This window comes from Ylistrum balloti, unplaced genomic scaffold, assembly GCF_031769215.1.
Source record: "Ylistrum balloti isolate Yb309-2 unplaced genomic scaffold, AGI_CSIRO_Ybal_v1 Utg370520, whole genome shotgun sequence".
NCBI lineage: Eukaryota > Metazoa > Mollusca > Bivalvia > Pectinida > Pectinidae > Ylistrum > Ylistrum balloti.
In genome coordinates, this window is record NW_026782333.1 from 734,313 (window position 1) to 757,011 (window position 22,699).

A 22,699-nucleotide genomic window follows, 5' to 3' on the forward strand; every position below is an offset into this window, starting at 1 on the left:
AGGGATGAGGGAATTTTAGATTTTGATGGGGTATGAGGGATGAGGGAATTTTAGATTTTGATGGGGTATGTGGGATGAGGGAATTTTAGATTTTGATGGGGTATGAGGGATGAGGGAATTTTAGATTTTTATGGGGTATGTGGGATAAGGGGATTTTAGATTTTGATGGGGTATGAGGGATGAGGGAATTTTAGATTTTGATGGGGTATGTGGGATAAGGGAATTTTAGATTTTTATGGGGTATGTGGGATGAGGGAATTTTAGATTTTGATGGGGTATGTGGGATGAGGGGAAAATAGCTTTAATTTCTTAGTATGTATTCTTTTATTTGTAACCATAATTAAAAACATTGATTCATGTACAATCATGTGTGTATTTGGTGACACCACACTCTCCTTTATTAATTCTTTAAAAACTCAGGGGATCAGCTGAGTTATTTTGAAATATTCACAGTCATTATTTAGGTCTGGATAATCATTCTATCTGTCCATACGGAGATTGCTTAATTTTTTTGGGAAGTTGAAAAAAATTCATCACATCATGCAGTATACAAGGGTAAAATTTGTTGGTTGAAGTCTGTCAATGATAATTTTGATACAGAATAGATAAATTCATATTAGGAAGAAAACACTTCAGAAGTGGGTTGAAACTTTGTTTACATCAGAAAATTAAAATTTGTTAGAAGCACAGATGTGTGAGAGTATAATTCAGTTTTTATTGACCAATATGCAAGATTGGTGTGTTAATGTATTGTGTGTTACTGGACTGTGATGATATGTGCATGGCCAACAGTAGGAACAGGAATGTAGACAGCCGTGCACATCACTTGTCACAGTGTGGGTGGGTGGTAGTGATCCCTTGTTCAAATGTTGACAGTTCTGTATTGAGGTCACATTCACAAATAACATGGTTACTAGGATTTCTCAAACATTTGCGGAACTACTTGACACCCGACGTGATGGAACATACGATTGGGATATTTTCTTCGTTTTAAAATTTTCCATTGGAATAATCAAGCGACAAAAATATTTGAAGTACCACTTTATTATCAATTATAGTGTAAGTGATCTCATTACACAATTATAAACCCTAGAAGAGGTAGATATAATGATTTATCAACCAAACCTGATGAACACACACAACCTGAACCAGAGCAGGTGGTACTATGCATTTGAATTTTTATGTGGAATTTGACTTCACATATAAAATTCAGTGACTTCAATCCCAAAGATTTGTTCTAGCTACATCATTAGCCTAACTACTATGCACCATGTTGATGTCTGTACATAGCAATTATTTTGAAATATTTTTAGCAGGTTTTGTCTAAAACCTGTCTTGATTCTGATTAACTCAATGCCTGCATACATTTAAGCAGGTATTTCTAATACCAGAACTCGTTTTAGACAGATCCTCTTATTCGGATGTTATTGGTGATGAATTCCTTTATGTAGACGACATATTTAGGCAATGACTTATCTTGTGTCTCTACAGGAATATACACATTATATGAATGGGAACAAGGAAAATTTACCTTTATGTTTATGTATGTTATATACTGGGTTTATCCCAAGTAAGTCCATGCCTCGTAATAAGCCCACCCATATGTGATGCTATTCAATATAGTTATACCTTTAATAAGCTTACCCCTCAACTTTGTGTCAGAATTTGCTGGTCTGATGGTAAATAGGTTGTATCTATATTTAGGAAATTAAAACAAAGTATATGAGACAAATACCAGTAGGAGTAAAATCTATTGCAAACCAAATAAAAATAAAATTTTAGTATTGTATCACTTTCTGGCAAATTAGCACAATAATAAAACTGAGCATCCACAATGTGAAAAGCCCTCGAACAAGATTATCATTAAAATATGCACATTTTCAGTATCACATTCTCTGGTGTGGAATTAAAATGAGTTCCATGTACATTGGTCAGGATCTTGAATAATATGATTGACACATTCATATGCAAATTGAGAAAATGACCTTAAGCATTGAATGACCTTTGAAGATACTGCACTTTACTAAAAGGTCAAATACTAGTTATGTGACTCAGCTGTACTTAACTACAGAATACCGTAACTACAGAATACTGTACATATATATGTATGCATTTAACATATCTTTAAATGTTAAAATTTGTTTAATATGTAGAAAAAAATCTTAAAACTTTGTAAGACAAAAAAGAATACATTATAAAAGAATTAACAGTATGTTTTAGTAAGGACTACTTTGAATCAGTGGCTCACTCACCATCACTGACATCTTGCCATGATTGAGGAGCCCCACAATAATTTTTTTCCAATCCCTTCGTTATTGCACTTTAAGTTATGTTTCAAGCATCTACTTATATCTGTGCTATGCAGTGGTTGGTCACAAAATGTGTTATTTTTTCTTTGAAAATATTCATGTTGTTTTCCGTGTTTAAATCTTTTTGTATTACTGAGGTAAATGAGTTAATTGTGTGTCCATGTTTCTCTGTCTTCCAGGAGTATTTACATGGCTCGCCCGGTGACCTATGATAACCTGCGATGTAAAGTGCGGGAGATGCACAGTATGGACATGAACATGTTCTTCACACAGGCCAATGGGGAGGTATGTTCTTATTGTTTTAGAAACTTGACATTAATAACAGGGAAAAACTTGGTTTGTAGTTTACTGTTGGCATTTATAAAAATATGAATGCCATCTAGAAAGACTAGTAGAAATTAGAATGTTGGAGTTGCTTTCATGGTGTATATGGATGCCTTCCAGAAAAAAATGGGTATTAGGAAGTGAGAAATACCGAAATTGTACTGTATAGTTTCAAGTGATGATTGGAGTCCATTTTTATCTGTTCTGTAGATGCGAGTACCAATCCAAAAGCAGACTGACCTAGAGACTGCCATCAGCCTAGTCGACCAGAACAACAAGATCACAAGTCTTCGTATCTTCCTTACTATGCCCACATCCCCTGACAACCGTGATACTATGTCCTCCAGGTATGGGCCACCTTCAGTTGCCGATAGTGCCTACGGATCACAGGTATGTACACAGCCAAAAAAATGCTATAGATTCTCATTTGGACGATAATCTCTTTAATTTATGACAAAATGTCCTCCTGACTAAGTTGCAACTTTTAGCTTTATTTTACTAATTGTAAATATTTAACTTTTAGTTTTTTTTTACTAATTGTAAATATTTATTCAACTTTATTTTTGTTTTGCTAATTGAAAATTTACTGAACTATTGTTTATTTTGTTTTACTATTTGTAAATTTTTTTTTTTTTGCTTATTGTATATTTATTGAACTTTTAGTTTTGTTTTACTTATTGTAAATATTTATTTAACTTTAGTTTTGTTTTGCTAATTGAAAATTTACTGAACTATTGTTTATTTTGTTTTACTATTTGTAAATTTTTTTTTTTTTTTTGCTTATTGTATATTTATTGAACTTTTAGTTTTGTTTTACTTATTGTAAATATTTATTGAACTTTTAGTTTTGTTTTACTTATTGTAAATATTTATTGAACTTTTAGTTTTGTTTTACTTATTGTAAATATTTATTCTGTTCCAGTCATACCGTGAGTCTCCTAGTCCTCCACCAGGGTCATTACCTCATAATTATAACCACAGTGTCTCGTGTGGGTCCATTCACAGTGAAGGCGAGTTTATTCCGGAGGATGAGGTTAGTAGATATCTTTACACTTATGCATCAATTAATCCTAGTATATATCCAAGTCTTATTATCTGCTTTGAGTCTTTCATTATTTTCTTTTTATATACACACACAAAAGTGGTCCAGCATTTTACCATCTCCTCTGATATCATCTTACCATCTTCTCTGATCATCATCTTACCATCTCCTCTGATCATCTTACCATCTCCTCTGATCATCTTACAATCTTCTCTGATCATCATCTTACCATCTCCTCTGTTCATCTTATCATCTTTTCTGATGATCATCTTACCATCTCCTCTGATCATCTTACCATCTCCTCTGATCACCATCTTACCATCTCCTCTGATCATCTTACCATCTCCTCTGATCATCTTACCATCTCCTCTGACCATCTTACCATCTTCTCTGACCATCTTACCATCTCCTCTGATCACCATCTTACCATCTCCTCTGATCATCTTACCATCTCCTCTGACCATCTTACCATCTCCTCTGATCATCTTACCATCTCCTCTGATCATCTTACCATCTCCTCTGATCATCTTACCATCTCCTCTGACCATCTTACCATCTCCTCTGATCATCTTACCATCTCCTCTGATCATCTTACCATCTCCTCTGTTCATCATCTTATCATCTCCTCTGATCATCATCTTACCATCTCCTCTGATCATCATCTTACCATCTCCTCTGATCATCATCTTACCATCTCCTCTGATATCATCTTACCATCTCCTCTGATCATCATCTATCTTACCATCTCCTCTGATCATCATCTTACCATCTCCTCTGATCATCATCTTACCATCTCCTCTGATCATCTTACCATCTCCTCTGATCATCTTACCATCTCCTCTGTTCATCATCTTACCATCTCCTCTGATGATCATCTTACCATCTCCTCTGATCATCATCTTACCATCTCCTCTGATCATCTTACCATCTCCTCTGATCATCTTACCATCTCCTCTGATCATCTTACCATCTCCTCTGATCATCTTACCATCTCCTCTGATCATCTTACCATCTCCTCTGATCATCATCTTACCATCTCCTCTGATCATCATCTTGCCATCTCCTCTGATCATCATCTTACCATCTCCTCTGATCATCATCTTACCATCTCCTCTGATCATCTTACCATCTCCTCTGTTCATCATCTTACCATCTCCTCTGATGATCACCTTACCATCTCCTCTGATCATCTTACCATCTTCTCTGATCATCTTACCATCTCCTCTGATCATCTTACCATCTCCTCTGATCATCATCTTACCATCTCCTCTGATCATCATCTTGCCATCTCCTCTGATGATCACCTTACCATCTCCTCTGATCATCTTACCATCTCCTCTGATCATCATCTTACCATCTCCTCTGATCATCTTACCATCTCCTCTGATCATCTTACCATCTCCTCTGATCATCATCTTACCATCTCCTCTGATCATCATCTTACCATCTCCTCTGATCATCTTGCCATCTCCTCTGATGATCATGTTATCATCTCCTCTGATCATCATCTTACCATCTCCTCTGATCATCTTGCCATCTCCTCTGATCATCATCTTACCATCTCCTCTGATCATCTTACCATCTCCTCTGATCATCTTACCATCTCCTCTGACCATCTTACCATCTCCTCTGATCATCATCTTACCATCTCCTCCATCTCCTCTACCATCTTCCTCTCCTCTGATCATCTTACCATCTCCTCTGATCATCTTACCATCTCCTCTGATACCATCTCCTCTGATCATCTTACCATCTCCTCTGATCATCATCTTACCATCTCCTCTGATCATCTTGCCATCTCCTCTGATGATCATCTTACCATCTCCTCTGATCATCATCTTACCATCTCCTCTGATCATCTTGCCATCTCCTCTGATGATCATGTTATCATCTCCTCTGATCATCATCTTGCCATCTCCTCTGATATCATCTTACCATCTCCTCTGATCATCATCTTACCATCTCCTCTGATCATCATCTTACCATCTCCTCTGATCATCTTACCATCTCCTCTGATCATCTTACCATCTCCTCTGATCATCATCTTACCATCTCCTCTGATCATCATCTTACCATCTCCTCTGATGATCACCTTACCATCTCCTCTGATGATCACCTTACCATCTCCTCTGATCATCTTACCATCTCCTCTGATGATCACCTTACCATCTCCTCTGATCATCTTACCATCTCCTCTGATCACCTTACCATCTCCTCTGATCATCATCTTACCATCTCCTCTGATCATCATCTTGCCATCTCCTCTGATCATCATCTTACCATCTCCTCTGAACATCATCTTACCATCTCCTCTGATGATCACCTTACCATCTCCTCTGATCATCTTACCATCTCCTCTGATCATCTTGCCATCTCCTCTGATCATCATCTTACCATCTCCTCTGACCATCTTACCATCTCCTCTGATCATCTTACCATCTCCTCTGATCATCTTACCATCTCCTCTGATCATTTTACCATCTCCTCTGACCATCTTACCATCTCCTCTGATCATCTTACCATCTCCTCTGATCATCTTACCATCTCCTCTGACCATCTTACCATCTCCTCTGATCATCTTACCATCTCCTCTGATCATCATCTTACCATCTCCTCTGATCATCATCTTACCATCTCCTCTGACCATCTTACCATCTCCTCTGATCATCTTACCATCTCCTCTGATCATCTTACCATCTCCTCTGACCATCTTACCATCTCCTCTGATCATCTTACCATCTCCTCTGACCATCTTACCATCTCCTCTGATCATCTTACCATCTCCTCTGATCATCATCTTATCATCTCCTCTGATCATCATCTTACCATCTCCTCTGATCATCTTACCATCTCCTCTGATCATCTTCTTACCATCTCCTCTGATGATCACCTTACCATCTCCTCTGATGATCACCTTACCATCTCCTCTGATCATCTTATCATCTCCTCTTATCATCTTACCACCTCCTCTGATCATCATCTTACCACCTCCTCTGATCATCATCTTATCATCTCCTCTGATCATCTTATCATCTCCTCTTATCATCTTATCATCTCCTCTGATCATCAACTTTTCTTATAACATCGTTGTTGAATAACAAATATATCACAGCACACCATTTTCCCAGTAGTTAAGAATGCAGTGTTCAAATAGAAATGTTTCTGTCTTATAAAAATTATGCTGAGTGATTTTATCATAGCCTTTTATTTTCATTTTCTCTCTTAATTGAAGTTTTTGTAAGTGAAATGGAATGATTCATTTACCTCATATAAAACACCAGACAAAAATACCTTATACTTGGATAAGGTATGTCAACATGTTCTGTGTACCTCTGACAACACAAATGTTGAAAAACTTCATTAAGATAGAATCGTTTTTGTCAATAACCTTTGATAAAAAGGTACTAGGCAGACTTTTGAAGAAGAAGAAAAAACATGCCAGAATGCATGTTGATCTTAACATCCATATTTCATCTTGACTAATCTTTATGCAACATAGGATTAATTGCTCTACATTCATACGACCAAGAATTTTAAAAACTGTATGTGATCTCTCTTTTAAAATGTGACCAACATCACTAGTGTCAGGAGGTTTGTATAGAATACATAAAATAAAATCAGGATCAGAAAGCACTGGTGGACCTTATTTTTTTCCTGTTAAGAAATGAGATGACGGTCTTATTGATGTAAAAAATCTCTTGGGTAGATATTCTTTATGTGTCTGGTCATGTGTAGAAATGGGTATATTAAAAGATGTTTAAATATCAACCATGCATGGCAATCCGGTATGAGTAATGTTGTCAGTTTCTGGGTCAACTGAATTGAATAACAACTTTGACCAGAGCACTATGTTCATTTAAATGTGAAATGATATATAATTGTTATTCTGTCGATATAATCTGGACTCGCTCAGTTAGAATTGAAAACAGATTGGTTGAAATTGAAATTAATTTCACGTAATTACAAATGCTGTTACGGTCCATTGACATGAAAACTCGTATCATTTGGACATGCTCCATTTCCTACTAACATAGCAATACTGAACATATCACCTGCTTTTATGTTGACAAAGTAGGATTGAACGTTTTCAGACTGTTAAAAGAACATAATTTTCTGACCAATAGCACACGTTCAAACCAAGCTGGGTGTCATCAATCTCCTCATACTCATAGTGTTACCTGTTAATTATCCAATTAGCTTATCCTTCCATGCTTGGTGCTTCGTGAATTTGTTTACATAAGATAATTAAATGCATCAGGGTCATGCTCATTATGGTTTCCTAATTACCGCTGGATCAAAATATCAGCTGTTGCACTGTGGTAACCAGTAATCAATATTTATGTTATATATACTTTTTATGCCCCCGCCATTTATGGCTGGGGGCATATAGCGTTGCCCATGTCCGTCCGTCCCGTCCCGTCCTGTCCCGTTGCGTCCCGTCCGTCCCGTCGCGTCGCATCCCAAATCAGTATATACCACCTAACAACTTCATTCGGAAGGCAATTTTCATGAAACTTCATACAAATATCAAGTATGGAAAGACCTCATGCAGTGTTGAATTTCTCGGCATTCTAAAAAAAGATGGCCACCAGGGGGAGATAACTCAAAAAAGAGGAACATCATCTTATTTCTACATAATTTGGTATTTGTGGGTTTTAAGGCATAAGGAACTAATATACTCCCTCATTTTTTCCAGAGAACAAAATTCCAAATTCATGTACGTTAAATCAACTTGTCAACTTAAGTATGAAACTTAAGTTGTACATAGTTGCATACAAATTAACAAAATCATCTCTTTCGGACCTTTCACTATTATTTCACATGGGTGGCGGGGGCATTCATGTCTTACAGACATTTTCTAACGTACCTGCACACTATACCTGAGTGCGTACTTTACCTGCAAATTTACAGTACCAGTATCATACGTTTAGGGTAGGACACATCTTACAGGAATAAATGTTCACCAGTGTATTAAGTCAACAATAGTATACTGAAAACTAGACTAAAAGTTGTCAACTGAGGTATTGATACTACAATATTTATCCTGTAGTAAACAGGTGCTACAATAGCTGGTTTAGGAGAGCACTGACTTACTTAACCTCAGGTGGAAATCTGAGCTGTAGGGTTGGATGCTCCTAACAGTAGTAGGTTTTGTTTCTCAGGAAGCTGAGAAGTGTTCTGTACTGGTGCAGTTGTGTCCTTTGGGAAAAACACTTTTCCCTAATTGCTCTGTGTGATATGTGACATGCCTCCAGTATGTTGTTCAGTGAGGTAGCCAAGAATTATAACAAGGAGACGCCACCTCAATATTACCTCGGCTGTTCACGGGGCAATAAATACACCAAACAAACAAAGCAATAAACATTGGGTATCCTTTCTTTACTTTAGACGCAATGTTGGCTCATAACACAGCAATGATTTAGCTTTTATCTGCATTTCTACTAAGAATTTCAATAGATGTGGGTGGGCTTATTATCAGACCTTGGCTTTGTGTTGTATAACTGGACATAACATAGTACTCTTTTATTTCATTAATTCAACAAAAGATTTTAATGTAGACTTTCTAAAAAAAAATTGTGGTTTTAGAGACATTTAAACTTTACAAAGCACACACAAAATAAAGTACAGGGATGCCATGTCAAATATAGAAATATTAGCAATCACGCAGTGAAATCTGGTGTCACTTTTTACCTTGGGAGCTGTACAGTGTTGTTTTGTCAGAGTTAATTTCATGAGAATATAGATACATAGACATCAATGAAAAAAAACTAACATATGGAATATTTACAAATTTGAGTGGTATTTTTTATGTATACTCAGGTCACTCACACTACTTATGATACAGGTGTGAGGGTGCATGTTTCTTTTTCAGCTGTCATTCTTTATAGAAACCTACCAGGTGTATCAGCACATTCATATTAGATTGAAGTTAACATTCACACAACTCTTTGCTTAGAGATGTGAAGAGAAATGGTCTACTTTTTTTCCTCCAGGTGTTCTTAAGCATAACTTCTCAAGTTAAATGTAATTTATACAGGTTTAATATCCTACTTTAATATTTGACAGCCAGAGTCGAAAAGTACAAAATGATAACATTTCTATATGTCATGTCTATTTTTAGATAATTTCAGCTGTGTAAATAAATTATATAATAGTCAAACTTTTCATTATATGTCCTTAAGGATATCTTCTCAAGTTTATGTATTTACACAAGCTTAAATATCTTACTTAAAATATTTCACAGTCACACCTGAAAAGTACAAAATGATAACATTTCTGTATGTCTATATCTAGATACAATAAATGGGTAAATAGGTAATGTTTTGTGAAAATTTTTCATTTTGTGAAACAGTATAGCCAAGTTTGTTATTGAAAAAATTATTATAAATAATTTGCATTTATATTTACTTTTTGAACATGCAAGTTCAGTTTATTTTATATCGGTTATCTTAATAAAACACAAATGTACAAAAAAGTGACTACATGTGATATAGGCTTGTATATAGTGAAATGATTTTGAGGACAGAAGACATCACAGAATTAACATACTACTTACAAGTATATGATACAATTAAATCATGTGAATGTACAACATAACTGTTAACTACAATAGACTGCACAAAGAAATATATATATCACTGTATGGCATTCCTTTGATGTATTCTTACCGAAGTCACTTGTGTATTATCAGCTCATGAACTGCCAACAACATACAGGAATGTGGCAAGTAATGTAGATAGATTGAGGTTGCCTGCCTTTTTAACAAGATGGAGATTGAAAATGATAAATATAGGCATTTAACTGCTTCAATTGGCATTCATAGGCATATGAATGCTTATTGGATAAAGATTACACATTAAATTTGCCCTTATGTTGGCATTCACATGAAATCAATTCCATCCTTGAATTAGTACAGCAAACATCTATAATGCTGTACACTGCAAAAATGTTTGCTGGGAAACACAAGCTGGAATTGTCTACAGAACATTTTAGATATGTTGGTTATAAATGGGACAGATGTTGTTTGATAACATTTTTACAATTTCTGATGTTCTGTTTCAGTCTGTTGGCGTGTATAACAGCCCAGAAGGTTCCCTCACTCACTCAGATAGTCATACATCACTCGACAGTAGTTACCTAAGCAATCAGTAAGTCTTCTCACATAAAATCATTCTTTCTCAAGGAAACTTTGTTCATGTATCTGTAAATTCAGATTATGCCCAAGAAGTGATGGAACTGTTAAAAAATGTTAATAATATTTAGTACACATGGACTTTGTTTGTATTTTTAATCCATGAAATTAATTGCTAACAAAATAGCATTTTTTGAAAAGTTATAAAATCTTAACCCCTCAAAATAGATATAGCAGTGTGTAGATTAATGTCAGACATTTGGTTCTAATGAAATGTGAATTTTCTCAAATTGTTTCCTAACCTGTAAGCTCAGCACATAGTTGATGATTTTAACCATTACTGATACAGTAAGGGGGTGTTAAGTAATATTTTAATGATACACTTTTGTAATTCTCTAATGCTTTGTTCTATTCTCCTTTTCAGCGGCGATACATATCCGTTTAGAATGAGATCACATTCCAGACGAAGTATTTCATCTGATTCATTTAAAGATGACCGTGGTGAGCACAAAATCATAATGTTTTGTTTATTTTTTGTGTGAAAAATGTTGATCAGATCAAGTAAAAGTTCTCCACCTCTGTTCAGTTTGGCACAATTCAGAATAAACACATGTACTGGATGTTCTTTTTAAAATATCAGATACATGGAAATTAGGAAATTCATCAAAATACCTCTCCGGCTAGATTTTAACATTTCTTTTCATCAATTTTTAATTTCTTCATTGGCACCTTGGGTATAAAAATTGTTGTTAATAGCATCACTGACAAGCTGTAGAAGGACGAATATCTGTATGATGATTCACTATCTAATTCTACAGTATTAAGATGTGCTATTCACTTGTGTGTCTTTTGTACAGTCTGTAGATGTGATCTGTATTATAACCTTTCAAAATTTCATTTTCCATTGAATGCCTTTGAAAGCTTTGCAGTGTCCCTGTATCTGTTTGTATTTAATCTCTGTCGTATATCAGTTGTATACAAATAAATACACCTGGCATCAACTATATATATCTACTCTGAAAGGGTTTGATCATAACCAGGCATTATAAAAAAAACTATTAAATTTGATTTTTGTATTATACACAATCCTTGACAATTTATTTTTAGTTTCATGATACATGTACTGTATAGTTGTGTAATTTTGTGGTATTAATGTTTTGCATTGACTCTGTTTCGGTTGTTCACAAGTATTAAATTTTGTGCATGTCTGTGAACTGGTGTCCTGATATACAACTATAACAAATGTTTTCTGGATTTCCGTTCTCTGTAAAATTGTCTGCTTGGTATTTGAATTAAACAATAACTTTACAGACCACAAATTTAGTAGAATTAAATCCAGGTAACATGACTATCTATGTAGTGATTTCATTTTTGGTTCTAGATGAATAACATTGAAGATTTGCTCTTATTTAAAGAAATATGACTTTCCTTCTCTACAGTAACTGATTATAAACCTGTGAAGTCGGGGACATTTCCAAGAGGATTTGATGTTTCACATGCTCCTGACCTTGATGGCAGGATGACCTTTCCGAGGTCAGGGAATATGTCAGGTCGAAGGCCAGACATTGGTTCCAGTAATTTTCAGAGTCGGTCCACTATATCTCGGGGAAGTGAAGGAACACTTAGCACAAGTAGTAGTAGTAGTGGCCTACCCCCTGACCCTGATATGGACTCACCTGAGGGGAGACTCAAACGTGGAAATGACTTGGATAGTCCCATATATAATTATTCAGATTTATCATTTTCTAAGTGTAAGTATTTAAGATGTTTTAAAAGTAATTCAGTAAGTATAAGTAAAAGATAGATGAATATTATATTATGTAAAGAAAATTTTGACTTTAGTATCATAAAAAATAGAAAACGTTCTTGAACATTTAGATGCAAATATTGACATCTTTAGTAAAAAGGTTCATTTTATTGTTATGATAATAATAATGCTCTGCTTGTCTATTTTTAGCTCCACGAGCACCTAGTAACTGGAAGAAAGGTCATCAATTAGGGTCAGGTTCTTTTGGCGAGGTGTTTGTATGTTATGACAAAGACTCTGGTCGAGAGCTTGCAGTCAAACAAGTCAGCTTAACACAAATGAATGCAGAATTATCAAAGGTTTGTCGATACCACTAGTCTGAGAATTCTATTTTATTAGCTGATTTAATTTTGCTATCTGTTAGATAGGTTTTAAATGTAAATTAAAAATAGACTGTTCATTGCGTTAAAGTTTATTTATAATGAAACAGTTTAAAGTTCATTTACTTTTCAAAGAAAAATGGGATTCCCCAACTGAATGTAAACAGATAGGGGTCATCTGTTGGACCATGTAGGTTTTCCTCGGGTACCCAAGTTTTCCCACATTAAAACATCTTTCACACTTTCATACAAGTCACAAGAGAGCTTAATATAAGCAATTAGCTTGTTTTGCATTTGTTGTAAAAGTGTAAGGTCAATATAAAGAAAAACATGTTTTTCTAAAGTCATTTTTGCTAACTTAACTATGTTAATACTGTTTTCTAATTGACATCAATTGACATTGCACACTGACTATCAGAAAATTCATGATAACATCATTTTCATGATTTTCTCTGTTACAAATATATTGTTATCAAAAACTATGTCTCTTTACCATAAACTGCATCTGTTTTTCAGGAGGTGCGAGCATTAGAAAATGAGATCCAGTTATTACGCAATTTTCAACATGAGCGAATTGTGTCATACTTCGGCTGTCATCAAGATCAAAATCTTCTCTCCATCTTCATGGAATACATGCCTGGAGTAAGCATAAAGTTCTGGAATATCTAGATTGGATCAATTTCATAGTATCATGAGTTGAAAAGCATTCCTGAAATATATTTGAAAGAGTTCCATTTGAAATATAAGTTAAAGATTGGAAGAAAAAAAATTCTACAATGTATATGTTTAAAAGTTTGAATTATAAGAATGAAGAATTCCTCATTGAAAGAACGAAATTGGCCCACCAGAATCTGTGTAAATGATGAAAAATTACACTACATGGATGTTATCGGTTCTGATCGCTGTTTCGATCCTGGTAGATTTGGAAAAGCTAATGAAAACATGATGAAGGAAATGTTTGATATAGATTGGTGCTCTATAAGGAGGACATCACAGAATTATCTGGTTGTGGAATGATTTAATATGTAGTAAATGAATATTTGATTAGTTGAAATCATTCTTTGTCGTCAGTATTCTTTGAAGAAATGTTTTCAGTTTTGTTGGATATAGAGTGTGAAAAACTTTTTTTAAAATTTCTGAGATGAAAAAATTCCAGCATTAGTAATGACAAGGAAGAAACACAGTTGTTTATTGTTTATTTTCAGGGTTCAATTAAAGATGAGCTGTCCAAGTATGGACCTTTAACGGAAAGCGTGACTCGGAAGTATACACGTCAGATGCTTGAGGGGCTTGCCTTCCTTCATAAAAATGTCATTGTACATAGAGATATTAAAGGTTAGTATCAACAAGGTTAACTATTACAGAGTTCAAAGGTCAGTAGGGAATTATTATAGGGATTGAAGGTCATTACCTTCTAGGCTAATTATTACAGAGTTCATAATTTTGGTATTGATCAGAAATTCAAAATGGCTGGCAGATGGCCATCTTGGATTTTATTTATGAAAGTTTGTTGTTGCTTTTTATGGAGAAGAAGCTGATGAATATTTCTTAAACTTCACATGTAGGTTCCCTTTGGTACTTAGTTGTGCCCTTTTGATTTGGGACTGGTCAGAAATGAAAATTGCAGACAGATGGCCATCTTTGATATGACACCTAAAGATCATTGGTGCTATTTCTTGAAGGAATTTTGAAGTTTTATTCAGTGTATGATAAAGAACAAAATTAGATCAAACAATGATTGATGCCCTCTTGGATCTCTTGTGCTAATTTGTTCGCTCTTAAGCTTCATGGATTTATATAGCTCTGTATTAGGATTTATCAAGTGTAATTAAATGCTCAAATTGTTTGATTTTGAAACGAAGAACTTTAATTAACCTTTTCACGTTGAAATTACACAGCAAATATTGTATGAGATGATGATTACAATATGTTTCTGTGTTGAAATATTGTCAGATATGAATCCTGCCATGCATAGACAAATCAATTTTTAAGAATTTTTCCTTAGCTTATCTTGCAGAATCTTTGTGGAATCAAACAATTTTCATTTTGTTTTCTTAGCTGCCAATGTATTACGAGATTTGCAAGGAAATATCAAATTAGCAGATTTTGGGGCCAGTAAGCGGCTCCACACCATATGTAGTGCTACTGGTTTCAAGTCGTTTGTGGGAACACCTCACTATATGGCACCAGAAGTGATAAATGGAGAGGGATATGGCCGAAAGGCTGATGTGTGGTACGTAAGTTAGATTGTGTGGCAAAATATCAGTATGATCAGCCAGAAGAAAATAATTTCATCCTTTCAAAATTATTGAATGTTAAGATAAGATTTTAAGTATGAAGGTCATCTTAAGTAGAACACATGCCAAACAAAAGTATGGACTGTTAGATAATTTGAAGTATATGGTCCCTGGTCCTATTTTGTTATTCAAAAGTCAAAGAAATGTTGCTATCAGTTCATAGCAATGTACATATAGTGTGATAGATAATTTGTTTATGTAAAGATAGTGTAAACTAAATTATATGTAAAACCTAATTTGTGTACATCAAGTTTATATCACCATCTCGCACTCCATACCTTTGGGACAGGACCATATTAATATCATTTTAATTGTTTTTCTCACTTTTCAGGAGCCTGGGCTGTACAGTGGTAGAAATGATATCAGGAAAACCACCATGGTCAGAGTTGGAATCCATGGCAGCCATTTATAAAATCGCCACCGCAGAGCGACCAGAATTTGAACTTCCTCAAAGAACATCAGAATTCAGTCGTGAATTTCTACGTTTGACATTTAGACGAAATCCACTTGAACGACCAAGTTCGGAAGACTTGTTACGGCATCGCTTTACAGCTGGCTGATAACAATTATTACAACAGTCGAACACTGTCTATCAGGGACAGATAACTCCCTCCAGAAAACCGGTTCATGCCTTGATACCATCCGCTTGTGCACATCTCTGTAACAGCTCAGTTGTGGTTGTTTTTCAACTACTTGGACGGAAAGTTTCGAATTCTTTATCATCCAAAGATGTGTTTTTTTTGTGCTGACAACCACTACTTGGAAATGAACGCCATGCCCATTGAAGTCTTTCATCTTTTTTAAAAGAAAAAAGTGCATCATTTCCAGTTAAGTGTGAAGTGCAGATTGACCACTTGTCAAAGAATGAATTATGTCACCAAAGTGGTTCTATGGGTATTGTCTTACTTTAGAACCCTTGGTTAAAGAAATAATCGTAAAGGAAAACAATGTGGAAATCTTAGCGGAAAAGGTATTAAATATCACTTTTTTTGGGCACAACTGCTCATATCAGATAATGCTATGAATTCTGGAAAACTGGAGTTCGTGGAAAAGCTTGACTCCTACAAAAATTGACACACGAGTCAAAGGTTTATTGGCCAGATTTCATCATTGTTATGAAGGAAACAAAATGTGAAGGAAATGTACAGACTCTTCAATGGCTCAGATCGAAATAACCTTGGTGTGACCCTCACACTACCTTGTCTCTAACAAACAATGAGGTTCAAAGGGTACACGACTCCTGTTAAATCACATGAATTATATATCACACAAGTGGTCAGATTGCTGCTGCAGTCATATACCAAATATTATTTTGAAATTTTTGTCCCAGTGTTTGAAGGAAAAATTTTCAGTATGATATGTAAATCTGCAGAATCACATGACCCACATCTATAGAGACTTTCTTCGTAGAAAAATCCTGGAACTTTTCCAGCAAGATGTTTCCTCATTATTGTAATCATAGATAATTGTAATATGTTTTTGTAAAACTTTATATTTTACTTTTAGAAAGCCAGTGATAATATTAAGCCTGTTGACCATGTTGAGAAAAGGATTCAATTGTGATATCTTTTTGTTTTGAAAGATATTCCTTTCTTTGTAAAACTATCTTTTCACCAAAAAGTACTTCCGGTAGATTATAATGCTTTCCACAAAGATTCCGTATTGATGTAATAAACAGTGTAAAAGACATTCCTGCTAACATTGAATCAGACCCGGGTCTCCAACAACTGAGCCAACAGTCAGTATAGTGACAGAACACTTAATAGGTTGAAGTCACACCGACCTGCTCCATTTCCATCGAGAATTGTTCTCAAGAACCTGAAATTAATGAGTTACAACTGAAAATCGTGGTTTATACGAGAAAAATAGAAATTTAAAGAAATGTTTCTCCTTCTGATCTAACATATTCAATGTTGAAGTGAAAGTGATCGTAGATTGTCACTTTTTTTAACTGGAATTATATATAGGGGTCATGTTGATATGGAGTTTGCAGTATTAACTTATTCCTACAAGTATTATATGGAGATAAACTGTAACTGGAAACTCACAGATACCGGTGGGTCAGCTGTCTAGGGTGTTAGTGCAGGACAATGGTTAAAATCAATTCTCTTTTGAAAGATAAAAAATCAAACCCTACAGATGATCTAATTCAGTTATAACAAGCATATTTATTGGCTTAATGGCAACACTATTTGAAACATAACATTTGATTGGCTGGGTTTTTTATTTGATTTTACTCTATACTAGATCAAATTATAGAAGATGTTTTAAATGATGTTTCGTACGTTATGGTGAGTTTACCAAGAAAATTGATCTATTTATGAAGTGACTACATATATACATGGAGAAGCAGTTTATTTTGATAACCTGTTATTTGATGATAAAAGTTATTCCCACGTATTTTTCTTGATTAAAGATGATTGCAATCATTTTAATGACAACAGGTTTTAATATGTGAAGTTAGGAGACTAATATAGTGATGTATATGCTGTATAATAAAGTACACCATGTACTCTGTGTATATGTGTAGGTGTATATTGGATGTTAAATTTTAGTGTACTGCTCCACTGAACAAAGCTAATGTAATTACCAGATTGAAATTGAAATGAAAATTTATTTTGAAAGTAATATTTCCAATTTATCATTAATCTCTCTTGTTGGGTTAAGGGTTTTGATCTTACTTTGTGTGGAAACCTGACAACCCAGAGAAAACCCTTGGGCTATGAAGGCGATCCTAAACCTTTTCACATCTGTTTCGGGAATCAAACCCTGGGTGCCTTGGTGAAAGGAAGGTTAAATTAAATTTTACTGGTAACAGGATTTTAATACATGATTTACTGATACAATTGATTGCCTTTTTAATGACAAGATGATCTGTTTGTTTTGATTTTTACCCGTTTATGGAGTGAGATTTGTACATCCAAGGAAGAAGTCAGATAATTCGGAGACACATTGTATGTATACCTTCAGTCAATTACCAGGATTTGATTGTGAGTATATATACCTTCAGTCAATTACCAGGATTTGATTGCGAGTATATATACCTTCAGTCAGTTACCAGGATTTGATTGTGAGTATATATACCTGCAGTCAGTAACCAGGATTTGATTGCGAGTATATATACCTTCAGTCAATTACCAGGATTTGATTGTGAGTATATATACCTGCAGTCAATGGAGGGGATTTGATTGTGAGTATATATACCTGCAGTCAATGGAGGGGATTTGATTGTGAGTATATATACCTGCAGTCAATGGAGGGGATTTGATTGTGAGTATATATACGTTCAGTCAATTACCAGGATTTGAATGTGAGTATATATACGTTCAGTCAACTGACAAGATTTGATCGTGAGCATCCAGTTTGTTGAGTATGCTGTAAAAAATGTGATAACAAACATTCATATAAATATCTGTGAGTATGTGTGTCGAATCATTGATCATGTGACTGAACATGTGACTGATCATGTGATAACAAGAAAGTCAGTCATCATGGATAGAGAATCGTCTGTTGATTGTTGAAAGATGTACAAATGTGTACCGTGTCATCATCAATATTGACAAGAATTGATAATGCTGTTGTGATATTATTAATTATATATATATACATGATTATATATACATACACAATATATATATATATTATATACATACTGTACCTTTAGGAATTTACAATCTTGTACATTACAAAAATGTACATTGACCATTTGAAATCTGCTGTTTTGTAAATAGAATCCCCATCCCCATTATAAGAACTATTGCACCAAAACCAATATGAGTTGATGTTGAGTTATCTCCCCATGACACGTCGTGAGGTTCACAGCTGAAGCTGTTATATATGTCTGTGTGTTGTTTAGGAAATATTTCATGAGGTTCACAAAGTGATGATTGCATGTGTATTGAGGATATAGTGCTAAAATCTTTTTTATAATGTTGGGAAATTAAATTTTTAAAAATTTTTTAGTACTATGAACATGTTCTAATTCAAATGTTTTGGTAATTGTAATGTATGGAAATTATATGTAATCTTTTCAGGAAACAGCTACTGTTAATTAATATTTTTTATGGGCTCAGTTTTTGTGTTTTTTTTTTTAAATTGATTGCTTTGTAGATAAATAGAGCTCGTGAAATCTGCTGATACTAAATAAAAACTTATGTCAAATCTTTTAATTCAGGACAAATGGCTTTGTTGATATAGAGTACTCATGAAATCAACAAATTAAAAATTGCAACGAAAATTTATGGTTTTTAAGTAAATATTTTGGTTATAGACTTTTTCATAAGAATCAAAAGTAAAACTGCAGTATACAGCCATATGTTCAGCAAAATTTAGGTAGATTGTGTTATGAGAGGATTATAGCTGGAGCAAGTTCTGAACTTGTACCTTGTATGTGTGCTTTTGGTTCATGAATCAATTTTTTGAACTGAAATTGTATGAAAGTACACTCTTAATAATAGATGATTTTGTTTTAATTACTGTTAAAAGCACTATGAAATGGTCAGTTATAGATTTTTTTCCCAATATTTTCTTTCAACATTTATTTGTTGATATTAAGTTGAATATGATTTTGTTTCTGCTGAACAAGTTTTCACTAAAATGTTTAAAAAAAAACTGAATAGTTATAATGATGTTAATGTGTTCAGTATCTTGTTTACAATACATATATACGTACTGTCAAAATTTATTTCTGTTTTATATCTGTCCTGAATCTTAGAGATTTGTTAAGTATGTATTTGTTCATTACCTTTATGTCTTCCTGTTTTTATACATTCTTTATTCATCTGTACCAACATGGAGAACCTGTTTCAGAGGTTGAATTCACACTGCTGCCTTACAAAGCATACAAATTTAAAAAAAAAAAACCTGATTTAGATGTATAAACATACACGGATCAATGATATTGAAAACAAACAAACAGGTGCTTGAAAACAACATAAAATTTCCCATGTTGCTTTTATACTCAGTTAGAATTATTTTGTAATTGCTGTTACTACTGATAAGTCTGATCAACACATAACTTTGGACTCCTAGGAAGATGGGCATATTACAAGACAGTTATACAGCACTTTTTGGTATTTTCTATTAAAAATGAAAAATATGTTGAGGGACTTTTCCCCAGACATGGAAAAGCCAAATTTTCTTTTGAAGTTTAGGAAAAAAAAATATTTTAAAATTACAAATTGAAATTATTACTGAATCATAATCCAGGCAAAACTACAAGGTTCAGTGATGTGAAGTTGTTTGAAAAACATTCAATTTCAAAATTCCAATTTCATTTCTTTATGATTAAGTTTAAATACAAAAAATTATGCAAAGTTCAGTACCTTTCTTTTAGCTTTAGAATTGATACAGATGTTGATTCTGTTAACATGTACGAAAACAATTCTGGTTCGTTAGGAAATTGTTTGTTTAATGGTTATTTAAAGTTTACATACAGAAGGAATTAGTCATTCTTTTGAAACTGCAATAAAGACAGGTGGTTAAGCACATAAAACATAAGGTCAGTTGAGTTAGTCAAAATACTACATGCTGTTTTAAGATTTTAGTGACATCATTCTCTATAGTCCTTCACTTTGAACTCATGGAAACCTCACCATGGAGTTTAAAGTACACAGAATCTGTATGTTATTCTTCTCACACAAATACCAAAGTTCCAAAAAAATAAAAAGCAAAATATGTACTTAACTGAAATAGATTCAGATACACATTAACACAAACAGAGACAGTAAGGTAAACAACAGTTAAAATGTTTACTAGGAGATTTTTGTCATTTATGTACATTTCGTTAATTTCATCCAACAAAACCTCAAGCCAAAATGATAAGTTAGAAATAAAGAATAAACAGCCTAGGACTGTTGCCATTAAAAAATACATGCTATGGTTATATTTAATAGGTGATAGATTTCTTGAAGAGATGACTTAAGAATTCCGGGAATGGTGACAATCCCGATATGAGGATTACCTATGTTGTAACAAGGCAAAGTTAGGGACAAAGTGCTTACTTAGGATTCGTACATGTCTTGGACTGTAAAATGACTTACATATGCAGATAACAGCTGAACTAAGATTGTCAAGAAATTGACAATTATGATGAGTTTTGACCTCATCATATGGGAATGTTTTGTCTGCATTTTATTTATTTCTGTCTCTCATTATTCTCCAGATTTGTTTTTCTTTTACAAACTTGTAATGTATTTATTGCTTGTCCTGAACTACATCTGGTGGTTTTAAAACATCATTTTGATAAAGAATTTAAAACTCTTCAGTAAAGCTATAAAGCCTATGTGATTGTTGGTAGTAATGAGGATTTGAGGGTTCATCAACAGATTCTGAATCTTTAATATGGTAGCTAGGTGTTTGCAGACAGAAAAAAGTAATTGAGATCTTTTCATTATATCTTGGTGATTGAATGGATAGGTGCAATGCTGAGCGATTCAAGCTGAAACCTGCTTTTGTGCTGTTTCCATTTTAGATTTATCTCCCTTGAATTTAAAACAATTTATGATGTAAAAAAAATACCAGTATTATTTTGTGCCTCTAGGCGATTCTGTTAATAAACTAAGGCTAAGTTACTGTTTATAGCATTTATTATGCAGATTCCATATCATAAAAGTCTTCAAATGGATATGCATAACCTATTTCCTAGCAGATAACATGTCTGTTAAGATGACATGACACATAGAATCTAATCACGAACAATTGTCCTGTTAATGATGAATTAGTGAATGGAAATTAATTTTGAATTCTCTTCAAGGAGAAGGAGAATGAAAAGGGTAGTGAGTAATATAGAGTGATAGTCTGTGTGGTAATGAATGGATTACGCTAGTTATGAATAAGAATCCTTTTATAAATGTCCAAGTTTGTGTGTTAGTGTAAGTGACATGTAAAAGATGTTTCTGTCTTTCCTCAGTTTTGTAATTGAAAGCATTTTTGAACACGTAATTTTAGCATAAAAATTGATGGAAGGGAGGCAACTTTAAAAAGTGATGATACAGTCGACTTCATCAGACTTAATTTGTTGATGGAAAACTCCAACATCTTATCTGATATTAGCATTCATAAGTAACAGTGTATCAGTCAAAACAGGGAATTTTCTGTTTCAAAATCAGAGGCAAATGAATAAAGAAATGTGAAATAGCCTTCACATGTTGATCTACTTTCAGATAAGTTTCAAAAAGAATTTGGACTAAATTGAATGTCTGTTAATTATTATGAAAATAATGCGTTTTGTATGAATTGATCAGATCTTAATGAAAGAGAAATTCAATATTTTACTTGTTTCGATCTTTTGACAGGATTGTCTCCCTTTCAGGAAGTTTTGTCACTTGTAACATTTTAAATGAATGTTTGCGTTTTTACTGTGTTCATTGTTTAAAACTGGAACCTGTATGTAAATAAATAAATAAATATATATATATACACCACAAAGAGTTGTAAATAGGTATAAAGATTATGTTATAAATTTGAA

At 33.9% G+C, this 22,699-nt stretch overlaps 1 protein-coding gene across 1 annotated transcript in view; it reads left to right on the forward strand.

The window, feature by feature from the left end:
- LOC132555847 (mitogen-activated protein kinase kinase kinase 2-like) overlaps positions 1-16,775 on the forward strand; it is a 65,449-nt gene extending 48,674 nt beyond the window's left edge. The window contains exons 5-15 of the mRNA XM_060220207.1: positions 2,489-2,594; positions 2,844-3,023; positions 3,556-3,666; positions 10,738-10,823; positions 11,232-11,308; positions 12,247-12,558; positions 12,765-12,913; positions 13,451-13,576; positions 14,140-14,269; positions 14,993-15,167; positions 15,563-16,775. Coding sequence (XP_060076190.1) covers positions 2,489-2,594; positions 2,844-3,023; positions 3,556-3,666; positions 10,738-10,823; positions 11,232-11,308; positions 12,247-12,558; positions 12,765-12,913; positions 13,451-13,576; positions 14,140-14,269; positions 14,993-15,167; positions 15,563-15,791 — 1,681 coding nt within the window. The 3' untranslated portion in view covers positions 15,792-16,775. The remainder of the gene's footprint in view (positions 1-2,488; positions 2,595-2,843; positions 3,024-3,555; positions 3,667-10,737; positions 10,824-11,231; positions 11,309-12,246; positions 12,559-12,764; positions 12,914-13,450; positions 13,577-14,139; positions 14,270-14,992; positions 15,168-15,562) is intronic.
- Positions 16,776-22,699: the final 5,924 nt, after the last annotated feature.